Source organism: Lathamus discolor, chromosome 9 (genome assembly GCF_037157495.1).
Source record: "Lathamus discolor isolate bLatDis1 chromosome 9, bLatDis1.hap1, whole genome shotgun sequence".
Taxonomy (NCBI): domain Eukaryota; kingdom Metazoa; phylum Chordata; class Aves; order Psittaciformes; family Psittacidae; genus Lathamus; species Lathamus discolor.
Window position 1 is genome coordinate 23,158,125 of NC_088892.1, and position 23,197 is coordinate 23,181,321.

General features: G+C 60.6%; 1 protein-coding gene across 6 annotated transcripts in view; it reads left to right on the forward strand.

The window, feature by feature from the left end:
* The first annotated feature begins 334 nt into the window (after window positions 1–334).
* Window positions 335–23,197, forward strand: part of DLG3 (discs large MAGUK scaffold protein 3) — a 68,803-nt gene continuing 45,940 nt past the window's right edge. For 2 of the 6 annotated variants that reach the window (XM_065690095.1, XM_065690096.1), the window contains exons 1-3: window positions 335–404; window positions 2,282–2,413; window positions 7,224–7,363. In XM_065690095.1, coding sequence (XP_065546167.1) covers window positions 389–404; window positions 2,282–2,413; window positions 7,224–7,363 — 288 coding nt within the window. In that variant the 5' untranslated portion in view covers window positions 335–388. Of the gene's footprint in view, window positions 405–2,281; window positions 2,414–5,075; window positions 5,137–7,223; window positions 7,364–8,397; window positions 8,542–22,016; window positions 22,347–23,197 lie in introns of those variants that run through there. The other 4 variants (XM_065690101.1, XM_065690093.1, XM_065690091.1 and 1 more) reach the window with 3 other exon arrangements.

Here is a 23,197-nt window from a genome sequence, read left to right on the forward strand (position 1 = left end):
GCGCCCGCGACGTGACTCGTCCGGTAACTGCGCCCTGCACCGCGCTCCGCGCCTGGCGCCGGCGGCGATCCGCGGCACGCCCGTGCCACCTAGTGACGGCCGGGGGAACCGGGCCGGGCCCTGGCGGCTGCGGGGCCGGGAGGCCGAGCGGAGCCCGCGAGCGGAGCCGCGCCGGCTGCGGGCGCGGAGCGGTGCGGGAGCGGGGCCGGGCGGCGGAGCGCGGCTGTGTCCGGCCGCGGGTGCGCGCTCGGTGCCGGCGCTCCCGGGGCGGTGCCGGCGGGGGGCGGCCCCTCGGCCGGTCCCCCCGGGGCGGGGCGGGGCGGGGCGGGCGGCGGCGGCTCCGCGGGGGCTGGCACGGAGCGGAGCGGCCGCTGGCCACGGCGCAGCGATGATCCGCAGGGAAGGTAAGGAGCGCCCTGCCCGCCGCGCTCAACAAGTGCTGCCCTGCCCGCTCCGAGCCCCGCGCTCCCGGCCTGCCCTCCGCGCTGCGCCCGGGCGCTGGCAGCCGAGGACCGGGCGCCCCGGCTCCGTGCGCTCGCCGGGGGGTGCGACACGTGGGGTGCTGCGCTGGGGTGCTGCGGGGAGGGCAGGTTGGGGGTGGGCCCCCAGGAAGGGTCTCCTCAAAGTGGGGTTTGCACCTGGAGGCATGGCGAGGTGCGCCCTGGGCGCCAGAGGCTGTTCGGGGGCTGAGCAGGGGTCCTCTGGGCTCTCCCCCGTCCTGGAGGCGAGTCCCTGGGTTCGGTGGTCCAGGGCCGGTGCTCACTGCTCCGGGCGCCAGCAGCGCGGGGCTCAGCGCAGGCTGCTCGTTGTGTGCAGCTGGGGCTGGGATGTTCGCACCAGGTTTGCAGTGTGCGTGCCCTGCTGTGGTGGCCCTGGAACTCCACCTGCTCCTTTAGCTTCTGCTGATAAGGACCGGAGTGACCCGGCGAAGATGACTCAACCCTGCCCAGCGGATGCTGGGCAGCGGCTGAAGACGTTGCCTGATCTTGCGGGGAAGGAAGCCCTTAGTGGCAGCACAGGGCTCAGATGTCCATAAAACCCAATAAACCTGGAGCCCGGGGAAGTCCCTGCTCTTCCTGGAGCCAGCATGGAGCTATTCCCGCTTCCCCAGGCTCCTTTCTCTGTTCTGCTCCCATGATGACTCCATGTGGGCCAGTGTTGAGGCAGGATCTGCTTCCCCTACAGGCCAAGGAGGAGCTGGGTGGGCAGCTGGCCGTGGGAGCTGGGACAGCAGGTCACACACACCCCAGCAGACACAGGCCCCTTGTCTGGTGACCTGAATTCCCTGCTGGGAGCATTGGGATGAGCAGGGTCACCCTTTCTGCATGAGTTCCTGGGTTAAAAGATGAGTCCCCAGCAATGGCGGGGGACACACAGACGCTCTTTGTCTGCAGGCTGCCTGGGTGACAAAGGGAAATAGGCACTGATAGGGCTGGAACGGGCTCAAGGTCCATAGGAGCTCCCACCCGCCTGGGACATGGGTCACATCTGGAGCTGGGCTGGCAGCTCCAGGCATCTGCCCAGAGGAGCACCGAGGTGTTCTGCCACAGACCGATCCCAGCTCCACTCAGTTGGGCCCGAGGTTGTCTCACAGCTGTGATGAGCCCAGGCTTCAATGAAAGCACTGCTTCATGGCAGCCCCCAGCTCCCTCCTTCCCTGACGTCAAGGCATCGTGTTCCTTCCCCTGTGTCTCCTGCTGCCCAAGGCTGCTTGCTGCATAGAGCAGTTCTTACCTTACACCCTCCAGGAACCCAAATTTCGCCACTCCTATAGCTGAGCTGTTTGCAAGATCTTGTGCTACATCAGGAGGCTGTGCTCAGCTTTGCTGCAGCCATCTGGCCCCACAGACTGCAACTGGTAGTGTTCATAGCCCTGTGTAACTGGGACGTGTCCAGCTCCTGATCAGCTTCTCTGCCCGGGAGGTGGCTGAGGAACTGCGGCTGCCCAGAGCCACAGGGTTTAGAGGTGAATCAAGATGGGTTTAGCCCCTGATTGTCAGGGTTGAGGGAGGCCAGCAGGCAGAGCCACCCCCCTTCTGTCCTTGCCCAGCCCTGCCACAGCCCTCGCACCTCGCAGCAGGATTTGCTCTTGTAGGGAAGTGTAAGGAGGTGGTTTTGTGGTTGTCTGGCTCTTAAAAACCCAGAGCTGGAAGACAACTTGAGGCACTGTCCAGGTGAGCCCCTTTGTGCTGCTCCAGGGCTGCACTCGAGCCTTCCCTGCTGATGTCTGTCCATCCATCCTCCAGCACTAAAGCCTTGTTACCCTTGTGTTTCTCTGCAGACACTGAACGGGCAGTGGAAATCCTGACCAGATACCAAAGCACCCTGCGGTCCCCAGAGGAGCAGGAGCTAAAAGCCTCCATTGGAAAAGTCTCACACATCTTCCAAAGTGAACTCTTCCAGGCTCTGCTGGGTAAGGCCCTACCTTGCAGTCCCTGGGGCTCTGTGGTCAGATCCTGCACAGGGGCCTGTCTCTGACCAGGCTGAGTGCAAATACAGGAGTGCCTGTAACGCTGGGGAGCTGGGCTGTCCTTCCCCTCCAGAGCATGGGCAGGAGATACCCAGGTCAGGGCTGCAGTCAGGTGGTTGTGGACAAGGAGTAAAGCCTTCTTCAGGCCATGCCTCATCTATCCACCACTTACTGAAGGATGCTGCTGGGCAGTGCCTGATCTACCCAGCACCCACTAAAGGGTGCTGTAATGCTGTGAGCACCCTCTGTGCATCGCAGGCATGGTGTATCCACAGCCACTGCGGGCTTCCAGCTCTGCTGCCACACCAAGGACACCCCACCACGAGGCCTTGCTCCTCTCTGTGCCCCTCAGCCCCATCACAACCTGCCAGCCGGGAGGGAAACTAAATTTGTCTGTCTTTAAGAGAGACCCACACGCACCCAGCTCCTTTTGGGGTATCCTGGTCTTTCCTGCACTTAGACCCACAGGCATTTGGGAGTAACACACAGTGCAAGTGGCTCCACTCCACACAAGAAATCCTTGACAGCAAGGCTCATCCTGGGGCTGGCCACTAGGAAATGCCGGTTTGAGTGTGGCTGTTCCTCTTAGTGCAGAAGTGGTGTAGAGAGTGTGTCTGGGGAGAGCCCATCCTCACACACGCCCAGCAGCACAGGGATGCTGGGCAGGTTTCCCACTCTCCAGCCGCGTGTCCTGGTGGCAGCGGCGCTGTGCGAGGGAGTGCCGCTGGGTTGCTGGTGCCCTTCTCGCCTGGGTGAGCAGGACGTGGGTTCCCTTCCTCTGGCTGTGTTTACCTAACGAGGAGTTTGCATTAATTGCTCTGCCCCCCGGAGCGTGGGTTTGTGAATTCCTCTCTCCCGGCGTGGACACGGGTGATGCTGTGCCGGCCGCGCGGTCCCTGGGCCCGCACACAGCGCGGTCTCTTGGTGTCCATGGTGCAGCCCAGCCGCGACGGCTCTGGGAGGACGTGGAGCGTCTCTCTCTGGTTTGCTTTCCGCCCCGTTCGCAGCGAGCTGCTGTGTCTGTGTCTGTGCCCTGTGCCGGGGCCACGGCGCTGCTTCGGAGTCTGTTTGCGGGAGGATTTGCAGCAGAGCCGCGGGTCCGTGTCCCAGCGCAGGGGCTCCCTCTTGCTGCCCCGCACTGTGCTGGGCGCCTGTGGCTCTGGACGGGGCTCAGCACACAGCCCGCTCCAGTGGAAGGTGTCCCTGCCCCTGGCAGGGGTTGGAACGGGATGAGCTTTAACGTCCCTTTCCACACAAACCAGGCTGGGATTTGATGACGCTACGAACATGGGGCTGCCGTTTTTCCACCCCTGGGAAACACGAATGCGTGAGCGTGGTACAACCCTGTCCCCAGGTTGTATGCTCCTGCAGGTAATGCTCTCCTGAGACGGGTTGGCTGGCTTGTGTTTGAACACTGAAGTGCATCATTCCATAGTAGAGCCACCGGAAGTGCCAAACAGCATGGAGTTTTCCAAGTTAGTCTACATGGAAAATGCCAGGGATAGAGATGGTTTTCCATAGGGCTTTTTGTTCAGAACAAGCTGAACTGTGGACTGTAGAAGCCCCAGTTTGCCCAGCTCCAGGGGAGGATCTGCTGGGATGTTCACATAAAACCTGTGTGGTGCCCAGGGCTGGATGTATCCATTGCTGTGGACGTGTCCGGTGTTGCTCTGCACATGCACCATTTCCTACCAGGCTCCTCCGAGCACAGCCCAGCCCCTTTAAACCCTGGTGACCACCAGCACCCTGTCCCCAGAGCTGCCCCTGTGCCGGGGTGCACTGATCCTGCCCGGGCGGCTCGGCGCAGCAGCGATGGCTGCGGTGCAGGAGCTGCTCCGCACTGGAATGCACCAGCCCCAGCTCCGCACAAAAGAAATTCCTTGGCTGTGCAGAGGGAAATGGGCTGTGCTGCTCCCTCCTCCTGGCGCCTCTCCTGCGTCCCAGGCCATGGAGCCGAGCGCGTGACTTGCAGGAAACTGCCCTGCAAGGGCTCGAGGAGCCGGGGCTGGGGATGCTGCAGCTGGGCTGGGTGGTCCCAGTCCCGCTTCCCCTCTGCCCCACAGGGAGATGCTCGGCCTCCTCCAGTGCTGCTGACGGGGCTCGCACCCAGACCCTGACCTTTCCTTCCCAGAACCAGGGCTGAAAGAGGCCGTTGTGCCCTGTGCAGCTGCACGGGGCCTGTGTGCTGCCAGCAGCCCGAAGGGCAGCGCTCCCCTGGGAGCCCTCTGGGGCTGCGCTCCGATGCCATGCCCGAGCAGGGGCTGGTGCAGACCCCACCGAGGGCTCCCACCCTCCCTGTGGCTCCTGTGACCCCCGGAAGGGTTCCTCACACAGAGCCCTGCTGCTTGCAGAGGCTGGGGGAGAGGCGGCTGCTGCCAGCCCCGGTGCTGCTGGGATCCCTGGTTATGGCTTCAGCAGCTGCTGCAGGAGTCGGGGTGGAAAACTGGAGTCACCTGGAGGGTTCTGAGCCCTGAGGATGGCTCCTCCTGCAAATTAACCAATAGCCAAGGATGGAAACCAGGAGCTTGCTCAAAAGCTCTGCTGTGGCTTTCAGTCCTTCCCTGGCAGCATGGGGCTGGTGTGAGGCTGGAGGCTGTGCTTGGGGTGAATGCGGTGGCAGAGCTGATGAGAGCGCAACACTGGGCAAGAAATGTCATTTTCTGAAGGTGGGTGCGTGCACTGCTGGCTCCAGGGTGTTGCTGGCTCCAGGGTGCTGCACCAGCCTTCAGCTGCTGGTGCCACTGAAGTATGTAATGACATTTGTTTGACCCCAGGAGGAAGCTGTTGCACAGATTCTGGTCTCTGTAAATCTTGGTTACTCTTCCTTATTCGCTCCAGAGCAGACTGACAGACAGGAACGGAATCTGGGGGTAGGACAGCCCAGCTCCATCTTTTGCTGCCAGCGTTCCCTTCCTGAGGTTTTTCAGGTGATGCTGCTCTCAGAGGGCACAGGTGGGGCAGACGGGGCCGCGGCTTGTGATGCCCATCAGAAGTGCAGGAACCTCTTACTTATCATTAATGCCACTTGCGTGTGTCCTGAAATGCACCCCCGTCACAGCCATACCCGAACCTCACCGCCAGCCCTGAAGCTCCTCCCAGCAACGATTCCCTCTCCTGGCAAGCACCTAAAGTGGGCTGAGGGTGTCGGAGGTGGGAAGTGGCTGCTCGGGAGCACAAGCTTCCTGCTCCGTGGGCTCCCTGCCAGCTTGGCTGCCCGGGGCCGTGTTCCTGCCGCAGATGGGTGGCAAACAGGGACGCTGGCAGCCGTGCACCCCCACGACGGGGTTGTGCAAATCCTGTTTTCATTCCTGCGACGTTCCCTGCGTTCCAAGGGTAATCCACGCAGGCAGGAGCTCCGCTAGCCCGTTACGCAATGCCTATTTTCATAACCAGAGGGTTTTGCACAAAAACAAAGCCCCGTTTGTGTGGCTGCGCGATGGCTGCTGGCCGGGACCTCGTGTCTGACGGGGGGGGTTCGGGAGCTGCCCCCGGGGCAGATCTGGAGGCTCCTGTCACCACCAGCAGCCCCGTGGCCCCCGGCACACAGGGCAGAGCCTGGCAGTGGTGCTGCGTGAAGGCTGCAGCACGGCGCTACCTGGGCATGTACAGCAGCTCTGTCCCTGCAGCCGGGATGCGCCCAGGCAGCCCCCAGGAGCTGTGCGATGGGGGCCGAAGCTGCTCCTGTCCCGTCAGTGCAGGGATGTGCTGCTGTGCTGCATGGGCACGTTGTTCAGCACAGGGGGAGAATGGGGACTTGCATCTGGAGGGGTCAATCCTGCTTGGTAGAAGCTTCCCTGGGGAGCAGCCCCTGGCAGGGCTCACCGCGTCCCTGCTCACGCTGCCCAGCGCTCACCAGGTTTCCTCTGGAAACCCTTATAAAGAGGGCATTTAACCCCCTGCGGCACCTCCTGTGCTTCAGGTGAGCAGTTGCACATCGAGGGGCTGGGCTGGTCCCAGGGAGCACCAGGGCAATGGCCACGGTCCCTCCGTGCTGAGACCCCCACTCGCCCTTGAGGTGGCTCCAGGAGAAGGTCTCTCCAGCCTCCTCCAGGTACAGCAAATGGGCTCCGGCTCCTGCCGCAGCTTTCCCTGCTCCAAGGGCTTTCCCTGCTGCCATGACTTTGGGGCTCTGCTGCCCTTGCCAGGCTTCCTGTTTCCCCGGAGCTTGAAGGGATTTATTACCCTGTTGCACCTTCTGCAAGGCATTTACAGGCTCTCCTGGCTGACCTCTTGGAGCTTTACCTTTAACCTGGCAGCAGTTACCATCCTTCCTGGTTTTCACTTGGACGCAGGTGAATGCCTCCTTGTCTTCACCACCCTCCCTTCCCCTGCGGCCAGCCCGGCTTTCCTCCCTTTTGCCTTTACACTGTCCCCTGGCCGGGCGCGGGGTGTTTGACCCCGTGGCAGGGGTTGGAACTGGATGAGCTTTAAGGTCCCTTCCAGCACAAACCAGTCTGGGGCTCCGCTGCTGGGCAGGGTTCGGGTTTAGTTGCTGTGGGCTGTGTGGTCGCTGCCTGTGCCTTCCAGAGCTGTGGGGCACCACGGCTGAGCCAGGCACCCCCCTGCACCCCTTGCCTCACAGAGGGGACATAATGGGCAGCACAGCAAGGGTGAGGAGCCAGCAGAGCCTTGTCCCAGGCGCCATCCCCTCACAGGGAGCTCGCACTCGGGACGCTCCAGCGGCAGAGCGGGTGCCAGCGGTGCCGTGGGTGCTCGGGGCCAGCCCTGGGGATGTTTCCGTGCTGTTTTGCAGATATCCATGAGTTCTATGACTTCACGCTGCGCTCCGCGCCCCTGCAGCCCCGCAGCCCGGACACGCACCAGGGCACCGCCCGGCAGCAGCGTGGGGCCGGCTCCACCGTCCCGCCCGCAGAGCCCCAGCGCTCCCCCGAGGTAAGAGCTGCTCCGGTGCGGTGCTGCAGGGCCAGACCCTGCTGCCTCCTGCCCAGCAGGCGACAGGGACGCAGGGGCCGCTGCCAGCGCAGCCCACGGCCAGGTGCTCCCACACCTCCTGTGCCGCCGCTTGTCTCATTAAGGAGGCTCGTTCTCTGGGTCACAAGTGTTAATTGAATTACCCCTGGTGCACACAGCTCCAGTGCTAGATCCTGTCCTGCTGCTGCAGCTGGATTAGCTGCTCCCATCTGACGCTGTCCCCTGCAGAGGCATTGGGGCTCTCTGATCCAGCCGCCTCGCAGGCCGCTTTTGATAAATAAAGCAGGTTGAGTCTTTTAAGTTTCCCTTTTCAGGATTTTCCCCAGCTCTCAGATGACTCCTGTCCCTGCTCTCTGCCTTCTCTTTAATTTTCCGCAGCCTTTTAAAAGGTACGGCACGAGGTGGGGAGGCAGGAGGTGAGAAGTGAGGTCTCACCCCAAAGGCACCAAGGTAAACGAAATTGCCTTGTGTCTTTGCAGGCCCTTTCCCCATCCCTGTCTTGCTGCCACATGCCAGGGATGCCGTGGGATCCCCCTCAGCTGGGGATGCAGGGACATTGGTGCAGAAATGGAAAGATTAAGTGAAATAAACCTACCAAACGCCAGATTCCTGCCTCGGGGACTGAACTGGCTTCCCACCACACGCCTGTGTGGACAGCAGATCTGAGCGGCGCTCAGGGACAATGGAGCTGAACTCTGCTCCTAAGGAGACTGCAAGGAAGTTTGATCAAGAACAGGGAGGACAAAACTGCCCCCAGTCAGTGCAGGAGGTGTCTGTGTCCCTCTGGCTCAGGCCTTCCCCGACCAAGCCCAGCCCGCAGTGACCGCGCTGCCCAGGGGCCGGTGCGCGGGCGCCCACAGGCCGGCAGGATGCTCCCTGAGGGCAGCGCGGTGCCGTCCACCGGGGGCAGCTCCGTGCGGCCCCTGCAGCCGCGGCGGGCAGGGCCGCGGGCGGCCGCGCCGCTCTGCCTGCACGCACCGCCTGTGTCGTTCCAGGGCGGCGAGCGGAGGCTCCCCGCGGGGGCCGGGGGCAGCGCGCCGGGGACGCCGCCGCGGCTGGTGAAGGTGACGGCGCGGAGGACGGCGGCGCCGGCCCGCGTGTGCAGCCTGGTGCTCGGCTCCCGCAGCGCCCGGCCCCAGGTGAGCCCCCGCGCCGCCAGCCGGGGGGGCAGCTGAGGGGACGCGGTGTGCCCCCGGCACCGCGGGAGCCGCCTCCCCGGCCGGGCAGCGCTGCCTCAGGGCTGCCCTGGTGATGCTCAGGCTGGGAAGCGCTGTGCCGGGGGGGGTAGCACTGGAACCGTGCAGTCACGGATGAACCGGGTTGGAAAAGTCCTTTAAACTCACCCGGTCCAGCCCTTAGCCCAGCGCTGCCAAGGCCACCCCTGCCCCACGGCACTGAGGCCTCGTCTCCACGCTGTGTGAGCACTCGCAGGGCCGGTGCCTGCAGCCCTGCCCTGGGCAGCCTGTTCCAATGCTGAGCACCCTCTGGGGCAGGAATTGTTCCTCAGCTCCAGTCTATACCTCTAATTATCCCCTTGCATTAGCAGTTACCACGGCCCAGTGTCAGCCCTCAGGCCTTGAAGGGCTATGGCACAGAAGTAAAGAGGCTGTGTGGAGCTGGAAATCCTCCCAGCCCCATCCCTCTCGCCCCCAGCGCTGGCACACTCCCACACTGCAGATTTCCATATTTGTTTTCTCTGAGCTCTGAAATGGCAGGTCCATTCCTCAGCTTACCAGGAGCTTTTCTCTGCTGTCTTATTGACTTGGAAATGCTGTTTCTTTGGATGAGCATTGTAAATCTCAGCTTCCTCCTAGTGCAAGTGCATCGTTTGGGATATACATTGAAGGGGGCTTTTAGGGATGAGCCAAGGGCAAAATGCCTTTTTGGGAAGGGGTGAGGTGGCCAGGGTGGACAGATGAGGCTCACTGCGGATTTAAGATGATCTGAAAATGATGTTTGCCTTGGGATAGTTTGAAATGACGCTGTTTGCTAAATCAAAGTCTTCTTCTGAAGTATTTTAAAGACAAAAATTGCACTGCTGCTTCTCTCTCCTTTATAAATGTCTCCTTCTTACTCTGGACTGCAATAAAATGGGTAATGCCCCATTTGTTTTCCCTTCCTGTTCAATTTCTCCTTTTCTTCTTGCTTCTCTCTCTGTTGTCAAACATTCCCCAAATCTTTACTGGTTTGGAAGGCCGGGGGGATGGTGGCTTTCTGGGCACGACAGGAGGATGAGTCTCCATTCACCAGTGGGAGGGAACGCGACTGTGGATGAGGGGGTCACAGGGCAAAACCCACGAGGGCTGCGAGCTCGAGGGGTTGGGAACAGTCGCATTTTAAGGATTTTCTTCCTAACTGTCCCAGGCTGTGGAGCACAGCGCCTCGTGCCTCCAGCCCCAAACCTCTGGCTGATCTGCAGTGCCTCCTTTAGCAGCAGCCACCTCGCTTTATTGTTCAGGTTTCACGCGATGGGGACTCTGTTGTGTCCCCAGCCTGGCTGGGCTAATGCACATTTACCCTTCCCCTCAAAAACCTGCACTTTGCTGCTGCATTTCTCTTGCTTTAGCTCCCAGCCTCAGGAAATGCTGCTGTCTTTGTTTGCTAGGATAAAGAACTGTGGCAATCAGAAATGTTCCCAACATGTAGGTATTTATAGATGCATCTAAGTTCCCTCCTAACTTTCCCTTAGATAAACTAAACAGATTGGCTTCTTCCCTCCCTCAGTGTGAGCAGGTTGTTCCAGGCTTGAAATAATCCATGCATTCTTTTCCGAAGCTCTTTTTATTTTCAGCCTCCTTTCCCAGCCTGTGCCGGCACAGGGCAGGAGCCAGGGCTCAGCACTGGCACTTCTGGGGTCTGCCATCTATGGGGGCTGCAGGTGCCAGCCCCGAGCAGGCAGGAGATGGGGGGAACAGGCAGGACAGGCCTTGCAGGGGCCTGCGCTTGGCAGAGCTTTCTCATCCCAGAGGATGGCCACAGGCAAAGCAGGGACCTGGAGAGGAAACAACATTGGGATGGTGGTGTTCAGTGCTGGGCTTAGCCGTGCCCTATTCCTGATGGACAGTCAGCTTTCTGCGGAGACCAGCAGCTTTCCTGGGAGCTGGGACCAAGCGGTGCTGGATTGCTGCAGTCAGTGCTGCTCCCCTGCGGCAGCCCCTGTGCTGGGATACAGGGGCCTTTGACACAGCAGTGAGCCTGTTCCATAGGATGTCATCTTCATGGCTGAATGCAGCCCTTGTCCCAGCAGAGCAAGAGCATTTCCAGCAGTCCCCTATGTCAGCAATCTGGACCATGACCTGGGATCAGCCGTGCCTGGGGGCAGGCTGTGCTGATGGACCTTGCTTTGCATCCTTCACTCCTGCGTGAAGGCACTAAGGACACCTCATCTGCTGCCCAGCACCTCTTCCTGTGGTGGTTCTCAACAGCCCCAGCATTCAGGACAGCACTGGGGCTGGATAACATCTACACACTCAGCTCCTGCCCACTTCCACAGCGACTTCCTGCTCCCCAGCCTTTGGTGCATGATTTTTGCCATGGGCAGTTCCAAAGTGGGTTTCAGAACACCTGAAATGGCAAAGGGCACTTAGAAGAACTGGAGAAGCTTTTATAATGGATGATACTTAATGCTAGGGCAGGAGGGCATCAGCTGCAGGGCAGAGCAGCTGCCCCTGGTGCTATCAGCCCAGGAACAAGAGCCTGGCAGACATGCTGCCACTGATAAAAGGCAGGATGATGAACTGCTTTGTCCTGCCTGAAGTAAGTGCAATTCTGTTATTGCATCCATCAATGTAAATAAGTTTTCTGTTGTCCTGGCTTTGTCCTCATCCCTGCCTGCAGCTCTCCCCAGCAGTGATAGAGCAAAAAGCCACCACAACCTGCTGTGGCCAGCAAGAGACATGAGAAATAAATTGCCTCTCCACACAAATGCTTCCAGGAACAGAAAGTCTCCTGTCTGCTGGTGAGGATGTGTGTGTAGACACTGCGGTGTGCAAATGGCTGCTGTGAAGGAATGGCTCCCGGTAAATGCAGCAGCAACATGTGCTTCCTGACGGCGAGGCTTTGGGATGAACCCATCCCTCCAGGGGAAAGTGAGTGCTCAGCCCTCAGTGGGGCAAGAGCAGAGGGACTCCGCTGGCTGAGGTGCCCCGCTGAGGCGCTCGGAGGCACAATCGTGCCCGAGCAATGGGGTTTTCGTTTGCCAAATCCTCCATTTCAACCTCTCCACAGGCCCCGGGGCTGCTCCAGGGCTGCAGCGGGAGGAGCCGGAGGATGCTCCACTCGCAGGCTGGCAGGAGGCTGCTGCTCTCGGGAAGGGCCGCACAGGGAGCGGGGAGCGCAGCTGTGGATATAAAGGAAGGGGAACAATGATGCTGATGAGCAGAAGTGGTGCCTGCTGCGGGGAGGGGCTGCTCTTCCTCTCCACCCTCGCCTGCCGCGCCGCGCGGAGCTGCAGCCGCTTCGGCTTCATCCAGGGCATCGCCTGCCCGAGCATCCGTCTGCCCTATAACCCACGGCTCAAGCGCCAGCACGGTTGAAGGAGCTCCCGGGGGATATGGCAGTGAAAGGAAGGCTATGCACGGCGACCGGCTGTCTGCCGCCCCATCCTTCTCTCAAGTGTTTATTCCTGGTTCCTGATTTGCCTTTGGCCGAAGAGAAGGGCTTTCCTGTGCTCTGCGCCTGGACAGGATGAGGCTGGCGTGTGATGGATGCTGCGGACCTGCCCACTCCGAGCTCCCTGCTCCCCCTGCTTTAGGCCTATCCCTCTGCACCTTCTCTGCGGGGAGAGGGGAAGCACCAGGAGGCCACTCGCTATTGCGAGGAGCATCAGGGCAATGAAGCAGGTCCCTGATGCAGGGGAATGGCTGACAGTGAATGCAGACACCCACCATGAGGTTGCACGTGCCCTGCTGTCCCCTCCAGCCCGTGTCCCTCTGGGGCTGGCAGCAACCGCAGCCATTGCTGCAGGCCGGGCTGGCCACTGTTTTATGTCGGCTCCAGCTCAGCAGCATCAGCCCTGCAACCCCAGGACCCTGGGAAGTGGACAGTGCTCACGCAAGGGGAGCAGAGGAGTAACCAGCTCCTGGAGGGACCCCCCCTCCACGTTATATCCACCACGGCCCAGATGAGCCGGCTGCTGCTCCGGTGTCATCTGAACAGCTCTGTGCCCACAGGTCACTTCAGGGCTCTGCATTCAGATGCTCTCCAGCACTGCAGACACAGGCTGTAAAGTCAAAGGGCTGAAGCCAGAAGGGTGTCTGTCTGCAGTAGCATGTTCAGACTGAACCCTACGTCAGCCCTGCAGAGCACGGGCACCTGGCTGGGCAGCTGCTGCCGGTGCCCAGGGATGCTGCTGCTCACAGCAGGGTCAGCATGGGCTGTGTCAGTAAGGGTGTCACTTCAGTGGATGTTTTGGGGTTGAATGGCCTCAGCTTTACCGAGGGCTCTTGCTATTCCTGCTGCAGAGATGAACAAGGAGATGCTTAGACCTCAGTTCTCCCAGCTCGGTACAGAGCCACCAGGCTGTCAAACCAGAGGCTCGTGCATGGCCACCTGTTCCTACTCATCTGGGACCTTCTGTCTAAAACCAATGGCAAAAGGAAGACCCTTGGCAGACCTGAGGCTCTACTGGCTGTGCAGCCTCTGGAGGCCTTGACAGACACCGGGCTGTTGGTCCTTCCATTCATCCAAGTCACTGTCATTGTTCTGAAGTGTTGTGTGATGGTGGAGTGCATGCAGCGCTCCCAGTGCAGCGGTGGGAAGGGGACAGTGAGAGGAAGGAGCCTCACGCGTCATCCAGATGAGCCTGGAGTCCGTCCATCCATCCATCCATCCATCCATGCATGCATCCCCCCTCCAGATTCAGGCTGCAGCTTCGATTCCCTCCATCTCATGCCCATGCCCAGGGGAGCACAGTGCTGGGGCGACTCACACACGTATTCACATGGATGGGTTTCATGCGTAGCTCTGAAGACAAGAACTGAGACCGGTCACAGGCAGCGCACTAGGATTCAGACTGAACAGGGGCCAGCCCCACCAGTGCCTGGCCCAGGAGCTCCATGAGCCACCGCACTGTCCCTGCTGGGGCTCTGCCTGCCTTGCTCAGGAAGCTTCCAAAATGAGCCAGTGCATCCTCGGTGCAGGGCCCCCACAGCAGCACCCAGGTCCCTCATTTCCTGCTTTGCCTTGAGGGGTGACTGACCACGTTCCTGCTGTGACCAGAGCAGTGCTGGAGCCCATCTCCTATAGCACAAACCAACCAAGGGCTCGCAGAGTGCAGAGCCTCTGTGCCCACAGCAAGGTGTGTGCCACCCTTCACTGCCCTCACAACCACCCCAGCATCTGGGGAAGCTGAGGACACATCTCCTGGGGGCACTGCTGCAAAACAAGCGGCCTCTCCTCACCCTGTTTCGAAGGAACAAACCAAGCTCGAAGGCAGAGCCTGACAGGCCAGCTGCTATCTGGAGCACTGGAACTGGGAGAGCGTCACTGCATCTTAATGGCATCGGGCTGGACAGAAATCAGGATTCTGGTGGCAGAGGCAATACCAGCACTGTTAAAAATAGAGCAGCCACGATAACTGCTCATGAAGGGTTTTAGTCTTTAGGATTTGGAGGATCAGTATCAAGTATCTACGCTGAGAGATCCATTATCCCCGGCACTGGTAGGAGCTGGGGGAATTGCAGGGGCGGGAGGGCAGCAGACGAGTGCAGAGCTGGGAATCGTCCCTCATCTGCACCTGCAGATCCGAGTGCCCTTTGAAAGGTGCTCTCCGATGTGCGCTGCGCGCCCTTGCTCCTTGTTCCGCGCTGCCTGCCTGGGGTTGCAGCACACATGGCTGCCGCAGTGCAAAGCACCTCAAGCCAACGCATGCCCTGCTGACGGAAACCAGGGCTTGCTCCAGGGCAGCGCCTGCCAGAGCCCTGCAGCCTGCAGGCACAAAGCACCTTGCAGGAGTCTTGCTGGCATTGCACCTAAAGCTTATTCCAAGTACTGAGGCTCGGGCAGAGGCCTCCTGTGGTCCATGGCCTAGATAAGCTCTGGGGCTGGCACCACTCAGGCACAACGGTGCCTGTGCCCGGAGCACTGGCATGGACAGCATCATGCCTGGCTCGCTTTGCTTCCCAGCCTCACGACCAGCTCCCCACCTGCACGTGTCCAGACAATGCGGCAATGTCCGGCCAGGCTGTTCCCCTCTTGTGAGGCTAATTTTTAGAGCAGATCATCTCCCAGCCTGGGCTAGAGCAGGCTGCAGGAGCCGTGGTGGAGCGAGCGAGGGGCACTGCGCTGCAGTGCAAGGGGAGAGCCAGGCGGGTCCTGGGCTGGAGTCACTGCTGGAAGCAGGGGCAAGCTCTGCCTGCGGCTTCATGAGCATGTTGTAGTCCTGTTCCTGCTCCGTTTGCCCCCAGTCCCTTGGCACGTACCCACAGCCGGGTCCCCTCTCGGTGGGGGCACATTTTGCATTGCTGAATCGTACAGGGTGTTTTTGCAGGCAGATTTTGTAAGATCTGAGGCTCTGCTGCTGTGGGAGTGCTCCCACTTCACTGCTTTGGTTCAGAACAGGAGTGAGGTGATGAGCCCATTCTCCCCGCTGCCTGCTCTCACTGCACTGGGGCTCAGTGGCAGAGCTCACGGTCTGGCTTCCTTTGGGGTGGAACTCAACCCAGCTGTGTGCTCTGGCCCCTGGGGATAGCCAGTTGCTGGAAGCCAACCATCCTATGTCCAAACCAAGCCCTGAAGCCAAGACCGGGGGAAATGGCACATCATCCATCACCCAGGGCTTGTGTTGCTGGTGTGTTGCTCCTGAGGAACACATGCCATAGAATCACAGAATCCCAGACTGGTTTGGGTTGGAAGGGACCTTGAAGCTCCTCCAGCTCCAACCCCTGCCACGGGCAGGGACCCCTTCCACTGGAGCAGCTTGCTCCAAGCCCCTGTGTCCAACCTGGCCTTGAGCACTGCCAGGGATGGGGCAGCCACAGCTTCTCTGGGCACCCTGTGCCAGCGCCTCAGCACCCTCCCAGGGAAGAGCTTCTGCCTAAGAGCTCAGCTCAGTCTCCCCTCGGGCAGGTTCAAGCCATTCCCCTTGGCCTGGCCCTACAGGCCCTTGTCCCAAGCCCCTCTCCAGGTTCCCTGCAGCCCCTTTAGGCACTGCAGCTGCTCTCAGGTCTCCCCTTCAGGAGCCTTCTCTTGTCCAGGCTGCCCCAGCCCAGCTCTCTCAGCCTGGCTCCAGAGCAGAGCTGCTCCAGCCCTCGCAGCATCCCCATGGCCTCCTCTGCTCTTGCTCCAACAGCTCCGCGTCCCTCTGGTGCTGCTGCCCCGGAGCTGGATCAGGGCTGCAGGGGGGGTGTCCCCAGAGCGCAGCAGAGGGGCAGGATCCCCTCCCTGGGCTGTATATGGGTGTTACGCGCTTTTGGGGGGGGTGGCTCGCAACCGTGCGCCTTTAAGAGGGGCCTGTGAGGCCGCTGCGGTCCTGCGGCATGCGCGCTGATTGGCTGAGCCGCCGGTGGGCGTGCCGGGAGCCGGGTCAGCCATTCACAAATTTCCAAGCAGCGCTTCCTCCGTTAAAGGGGCAGCGTTGGGGCTCTCCGGCCCCACTGCCGGGGCAGCGGTCTTCGTTCGACCCCGGGCTGCGCAGGTTCCCAGCCCGCGCAGCGTGTCCTGGCGCTGCGCAGCCCTGACGAGGCACCGGTATCTCTGGGTTCCGTGGGCAGTGGGAGCTGTTGGATGGGTTCTGCTTCATCTGGAAGGGGCAGGGTGGAAGAGGGAAAGGGGACCCACAGAGCTCCCCTTCTTGTCCCCCATGCACGGTAGGAATAAGGCATCCCAGGGTGTGTGGAAAGGTCTCTCTGGGCTCGTCCGTGCTGCCCACGACAGCTCCAGAGCTGGGCAGAGTGGTGCTGACCCCTCATAGCAATTTCAGAGCCATGTGTTGACCCACTCAGAGAATGGGACTGGTTCCTGCAGGAACCTCCCTGTTGGGAGCCCACAGGAGCTGACTTGTGGGGCTTCAAGACAAGCAGGGTGCGTTTGGCTGCCACGCACGGACAGCTCAGGACTAGTGAAAGATGCAGGGAAACAGATGTCTGGTGAGGTCACACTCAGCACAACCAGTTGGAGATCAAGGTACAGGTCCAGAAACATAAACCCAACCAATTCTGTTGAAGACATGAGACTTTGGAGCACCTCACTGTGCCTCGGGGTGCTGAGGTTGTGCCCTGGTTGCTATTTCGAGTGTTCCTTCTGCTCCACCAGCCTGGAAATGTGCTTTGTTCCAAAGGAAACAAAGGCTGGGCACCCCCGGACCAGCAGACACCTCAGTGCTGTGACTGCTGTGGCCATGCAGCAGCCAGGCTCCCCCTGCACCCACAGCCAGCCCAGGATCCAGTGCAGGAGCCTCTGCCCGGTGATGGGAGGAGTGGCTGTGGGTGCTGGAGGCTGTCAGGAAATCCATAAGGCCTGCTGCAGCTGATTGCTGCACAATAGAGCCCCAGGCTCTGCTTTACAGGGCGAGAGCTTGGGCTCTGCTGGAGGGATCTGGTGCCGGTCTCCATTGCTCCTGTCCCCCAGCACAGCCATGGAACACGTTTGGTTGGCTGCAATTTGAATTGCAGAAAGCAGCTGGAGGGGTTGATTGAAGACCTTCGTGCTGCTGCTGCCACAAGGAGCTGCACAGTGGCACCAGGCAAAGGATGAGGGGTCATTAATGGAATGAAAATGGTTTTGCCCTGGAGGAGAATAATTTGCTCGGCAACTGCCCTGAGAGCACGGAGAGCCTCGGTCCCTTGGTGCCTGGTTATTGCTATCCCAGCTGCACGGTTCCCAGCATGAGTTGGTGCCAGCGGCAGGGAGGAGCAGTCGCAGGGTGAGGTGTTTGCGATCATGCTTCTTCCCACTCACCACGACTGTACAAACCCTCCATGGCTCACAGGAGCTGCTGGCCCCTTTTGCCACCAGCGTGCAGCCAGCTCTGCAGAGTGCTGTTCAGTCGGTCACAGAGGACTAAGCTGGAAGCGACCTCAAGCATCGTCTGGTCCAGCCTCTCTTGGCAAAAGCACGGTCTAGACAGGATGGCCCCGCACCCTGCCCAGCTGAATCTTGAAAGTGTCCAACCTTGGGGAATCCAACACTTCCCTTGGGAATAATCTCTTCAGTTTCTTCAAGCTTTCTTTGACAAGCAAATTGGAAGTTGCAGCTTCCTGCTCAATGGGGATCTGTGGTAGCGCTAAGGAGCTGATGGACCATGCTGAGTTCAGCTGGCTCCTCTGTTCTCAGCTCCCTATGGCTTGCTCCCCTCACTCATGTACCTCCCAGTGCTCCCAGTCCCCAGCGGGTGGCTGCAGACTCTCCTGCCAACCCCACGCTTTGGACATCGGGCAGCTTTTTGCAGATGGTCGCGGTCAAGAAAAGTACCCCCCCCCGCCCCAGCCCCATGAAAACCATCACCTGCCCATGGCAGGGGTTGGAGCTGGATGAGCTTTAAGGTCCCTTCCAATCTAAACCAGTCTGGAATTCTGTGATTCCATGACAGTGCTCATGTGACTGTCATCTCCGCAAGGAGCTGGCTGCCTTCAGCCTGCCCCCTCTGCTGCTCCTAGGGAAAGGCTGTAGGTGCAACAGCCCCCCAGCTCCTGGTCCTTCACACCTGCCTTCCTCTTCCCGCAGGACATCGTGTGAGAGGAAGGAAGCAACAACAGGGGCTGAAATGCCAGCAACACCAGATAGCACCTAGCTCCATGATGCCTTTGTGCCATGCAAACAGCATCATCTCTGGGGATTTCTTGATGCTTTGCTGAAATTAGCACCTGCAAAAAGAGCAGCTGCCAAAGCTGCATTTAAATCAGACGGGCAGGCTTCTGGTAGGAAGAGAGGAGGGAACAAGAGAGCTCTTGGTTTCCTTGAATTGCTTCCTTCCATGAAGGCACCTGCCTGGAAATCAGCTCCCAACTGCTCTCGCCCTGTTCAATGCCCACATCACTGGGGTGAGATGCCTGCGGCAGCACTGCTCACTGTGCCTGCCTTGCCAGGGCTGGGCACCCCAGTGCAAATGTCAACACTGTCTGGACTCTGGCACCGCCACTCCCAGTAGCCAAAGCACCAGTACTCACTGAAGGAAACTGGAGAAGCGCAGGGTGCAGATGGCCCTGGCCTCCTCTTGAGCTCAGTAACGTGTCTGAGTCCCACGCAGCGTTAGGGAGCGTTGTAAGCAGGCGGCAGCAAACAGGGATTTTACTTCTTCCTTTTAGTTCAGGTATGTATAGTTCACTACAGAGCAGTAGCCAAGGTGGGCTTTTACTCTCAGGCAGGAGACACTGGCCACCTGCATGTTTCTGCAGGGCTTATTGCTCTGCTTTGGTGCAGCAGTGGGAATTAAACGCCTCTGGAGGCAGCTAAAATGGGCCATGGGGGTTTTCAGAAGGGGAGCTGCAAGTGGAGAGGGAAGGGCTCTGGTAGAGCTGCAGCCACTGAGGCTCAAGGACCACAGACCTTCCTTGTGGAGGACGAGCTCCAGTCTCCCATGGCAGGGGAGGGGGATCAGGTGCTTCTCCCAGTTGTTCACTCTGCTCCTTATTAAAGCATTTTTCCTTAACAGGTCTTGTCCTTCGCTTTTGCACTTCCCCGCTAAGGGAATGACCGTGTCCCTGTGGCCCCCCTCCAGGCTGAGTGGAAGGAGGAGATGTGTCTGGCGCAGGGCAAGTGCCAGCACTTGGGGTTGTCAACTCCGTGTGTGCCCCTCCCGGAGCTCTCTCCCACCTGAGTCAGCCTCTTCCAGACACAGGTCTCCTCCCATCCCAGGGTGGGAACAGCCACGGGCAGGAGGTTTGCAGCCGGGCTGGAGCAGTAATCTGTTGTGCTTGTGTTGCTGGTTCTGGGCACACCTCATTGATGCAGCAGCTCCGAGGTGTCACAAGGTGAGAGGCAGTGGGCAGCCATGGTGGACTTTTACCCTCATGCAGCAGACACTGGCCCCCTGCATGTTCCTGCAAGGCCCTGCTTTGGTGCAGCAATCCCCTACCTCAGCTTCACCCCAGCCCCAGTCCCTCCCCTCCTTCCCACTTCTGCCCTCACTGCTGCAAGATGCCCTCTCTGCACCAATGACATCCCCCACCCCGATCCTCCCTGGCCGTTGAGGGGGTTCAGCACCTCTGCTGAGCACAGGACCCTCCTGCAGGGCCAGCACCCTGTGCTCTGGGAGATGACACAAGGAGCAGTAGAAGATGTGGAGATGATCCTCATTCCTTAAAGCCTGAAGGGTAAAGCTCTCTGTTAGTGCCAGCACTGCATGTTTTCCTGCCGTGCACACAAACACAGTTTTTCATTGATTAAAATAACTCTGAAGAAGCTCTCTTTGCATGCAGGCATCCAATCCTTCCCTGCCTTAGTGAGCTCCTGGGGTCTGCAGCATCCTGTGGCACTGAGCTCTTTAGGGCAGAAGCACTTTCTTACACACAGCTTTTGGCTTCTTGCTGCATCTCTGGGTCTTTGGGTCAGTGCCACAGTGTACCCAGGTCCCATAAATGATTGTTCACCAGCAGGAGGCCCTGGGAGCACAGGATGAGGCTCGCCAAGGGAGCTATTCCTGAGCTATCAGCTGCGGTGCTGTGCTGGCTGCTGGAGGCCAGCATGGTGGGGACAGGTTCTCTAGACTTGCTCACCAGGGCACATTGTGACTGGCCTATCTTGCAGCTGGGGGAATTTCAGTGTGGTGCAGCTGAGCTGCTCCATGGCATAGAGCAAGGAGCATGGTGGAGGTATCGTGAGCAGCCCAGAGGCAGTGAAGCACAGGCTGTGCTGCAGAGGATGGGACCTGCACCGTGCAGTGGAGATCATGGGGCTTGGGGACAAGGGATGATGGGGTGTGTTCTGCCCTCTCCTGTCTGCCCACAACTCACCATTTCACTTGGCTGGTTGGGACCAAACGCAGCAGGAGCACCTCTGTCTGTGCTGGGCAAGGGCAGCAGGGATTTGCCATTGCAGTTTGGGGAGCTGCAGGCATTTGCTTTTCCTCCTCCTACTGCCCTGCTTGTGTGCAGGGCCTTGCTGGACCAGCTGCATGGGGCCAGCAGGAGCCTGCAGCTCCTTCAGCCTGAGCTGGTCTGTTGGACCAGCACATCCTGCAGCTCACCTTGCAGCCCCCTCCTGATTCTGCCTCATTCCTTCATTGTAACCTGCAGGACCCCATTGTGCACCTTCCATTGCTCTTCTACGTAGTTATGTACCATTCCTTTAACTAATTCTTCATCCACCCTAATGTTTATTACAACCAATAAGCATTAGGAGGTCGGATTCAGATTCTAACTGGTCAGACATGGGGCTTTGTAATGTTCTTTTCTTTCTGCCCTTCAATTTGTGTGCCTCTTTTCTGAACTTCTTCCAGTCCAGCACTAATGTGAGAGAAGTGAGAGGCTGCCTGAGCAGAGGTGGGAGACGGCAGCAGGGGGAAGGCCCAGCAAAGGGTTTCTACACCCCCAACACATCTGTGGCTCACTGGGCAATTGCAGCATTCCCAGGGCGCTGTACTAGAGCACTTGGCAGCATCTCATAGAACTACAGAATCCCAGGCTGGTTTGTGTTGGAAAGGACCTTAAAGCTCCTCCAGCTCCAACCCCTGCCATGGGCAGGGACCCCTTCCACTGGAGCAGCTTGCTCCAAGCCCCTGTGTCCAACCTGGCCTTGAGCACTGCCAGGGATGGGGCAGCCACAGCTTCTCTGGGCACCCTGTGCCAGCGCCTCAGCACCCTCACAGGGAAGAGCTTCTGCCTCAGAGCTCAGCTCAGTGTCCCCTTGGGCAGGTTAAAGCCATTCCCTTGTCCTGTCCATATGGGCCCTTGTCCATAAGCCCCTCTCCATGTTTCTTGTAGCCCCTTTAGGCACTGGAGGTGCTCTAAGGTCTTCCTGTAACCTCTTCCCCAGGGAAACCTTATTTTCAGCAAAGCAGAATGAGAGCTGATGCGGGAGTGCCACAGAGATGCTGTCGCTGGGCTAGCTGCCATGCTCCAGTGTGGACCATTGCAAGCGAACCCCTCTTGGTGTCACCCCTAAAGCCGGCAGAGCTGCCCATCACCGCGGGGCCTGGAGCTGCCTGCTGAGGGTGAGGGCGGGGATGGGGACAGAGTGTGCGCTGCCGAGTCCTGTTCCCTCCGCATGCTGCGGGCACCCCCGAAACCCGCTCCAGGGAGCTGCCCGGCCGGGGCGCTGAAGGGACCGGAGCTCCCTACCGGGCGGGGCGGGCGCGGAGGCTCCGCGGGCGCGGATTGGGCACCGGGAAGAGCAGGAGGGGCCGGGCGGGGGATGCTCCGCGCCGCCGCAGGTGCCGCGCTCCCGAACCGCGCCGCGCCGGGCCGGGCCGGGCCGAGCTGCCCCGGGAAGTGGAGCGATGCCGGCGGCGATCACGGCGCTGTAACCCGCACCCCGCCTTCCTCCTCCTCCTCCTCCTCCTCCCTCCCGCGAGTCCGGGGGCGCCGAGGGGGCGAGGAGGCGGCGGCAGGCGCGGCGCGGGGCGGGGGCCGCCGCCGCCCCCCGAGCATCCATCCATCCCTCCATCCCTCCCTCCCTCCATCCCTCCCTCCGCGCCGCCTCCCTCCCTCCCTGCCGGCTCTATGGTGTGAGGGCAGCGATGCACAAGCACCACCACTGCTGCAAGTGCCCCGAGTGCTACGAGGTGACGCGGATGGCGGCCCTGCGGCGCATGGAGCCCCCCTCCTACGGCGAGTGGCAGCACGAGCAGTACGGGTACGGCGGGTACGGTTCGCAGACCCTGCCCGCGCCCGGGGGCGCCGCTCCCGCCGCCCGCGGCAAGGCCAAGCTGGGAGGGGGCCCCCCCCGGGACCCCGCCGCGCTGAAGCCGCCGCCGCCGCCGCCGGGGAAGAGCGCGCCCAAGGTGAACGGGAGTGGCCCGGGCTGGTGGCCCGAGTGCACGTGTTCGACCCGCGACTGGTACGAGCAGGTACGGGCCAGCCCCGGGCCGCGGCTCCCCGGTGCGGGGCGGGTGCGCGACGGGGCGGGCGGGGACCCGGGGCGCCCCGGGGCGCGCGGCGCGGCCGTGGCAGCGTCACCCCCGCGGCTCCGCGGGCGGCTGCTGGCGGTGCCGGCGCGGTTGTTGCGGCTGCCGCCGTTGTCGCCCGGGCTCTGCCGCCGGCAGCGCCGTCGCTGCCGGGCGCGCTCTCCTGGCAGCCCCGCGCCGGGGCCGCGCGAGGTCCCGCTCGGCGCAAGGCGGGCGCTGGGCGCGGTGGGTTCGGACTCCTCGCCCGGGTGCTCGCCGCTCCCGGTGCCGGTGTCCGAAGCCCCGGCGCTGCGGGCGCGTCCCGCCGTGCGCGTTCAGCGCGGGGTGCGCTGCCCGCTGGGCAGCCCCGTGGGCTGGCTCCCGACCCGGCACCCGCTCCCTATGGATGCGGTGCTGCGTCCCTGCTCCCCACATCATTACGTAACGCGGCTCTGGTGGCTGGCGAGCGGTGTGCGTTCTGCCCCGATTCACTGCCTCCATTTCTTCCCACACACAGTCATTTTATTAGTGCTGTCCTCCAGGACCCATTCTCAGGCTGTCTCTCTCTTTCTCCCCTAAATGGAGAGAGCAGTCTTGATTTGAGCCCCCAGCTCAGAAAATGGTTGGGTCTGTTTGCAAAGCGTTAAAATGGAGGCTAGACCCTGCCTGGAAAACAATTTACCCTGCTTTAGAGAAAGGGATCTCAGTTTGCTGCTTCTGCCTCTTTCATTCATTATCTTCAAACCTCACATGATTTCTTATTGATCCTTCTAATTATTATTTCAAGATGCTGTAGCAGGCAGACACACAGGAAT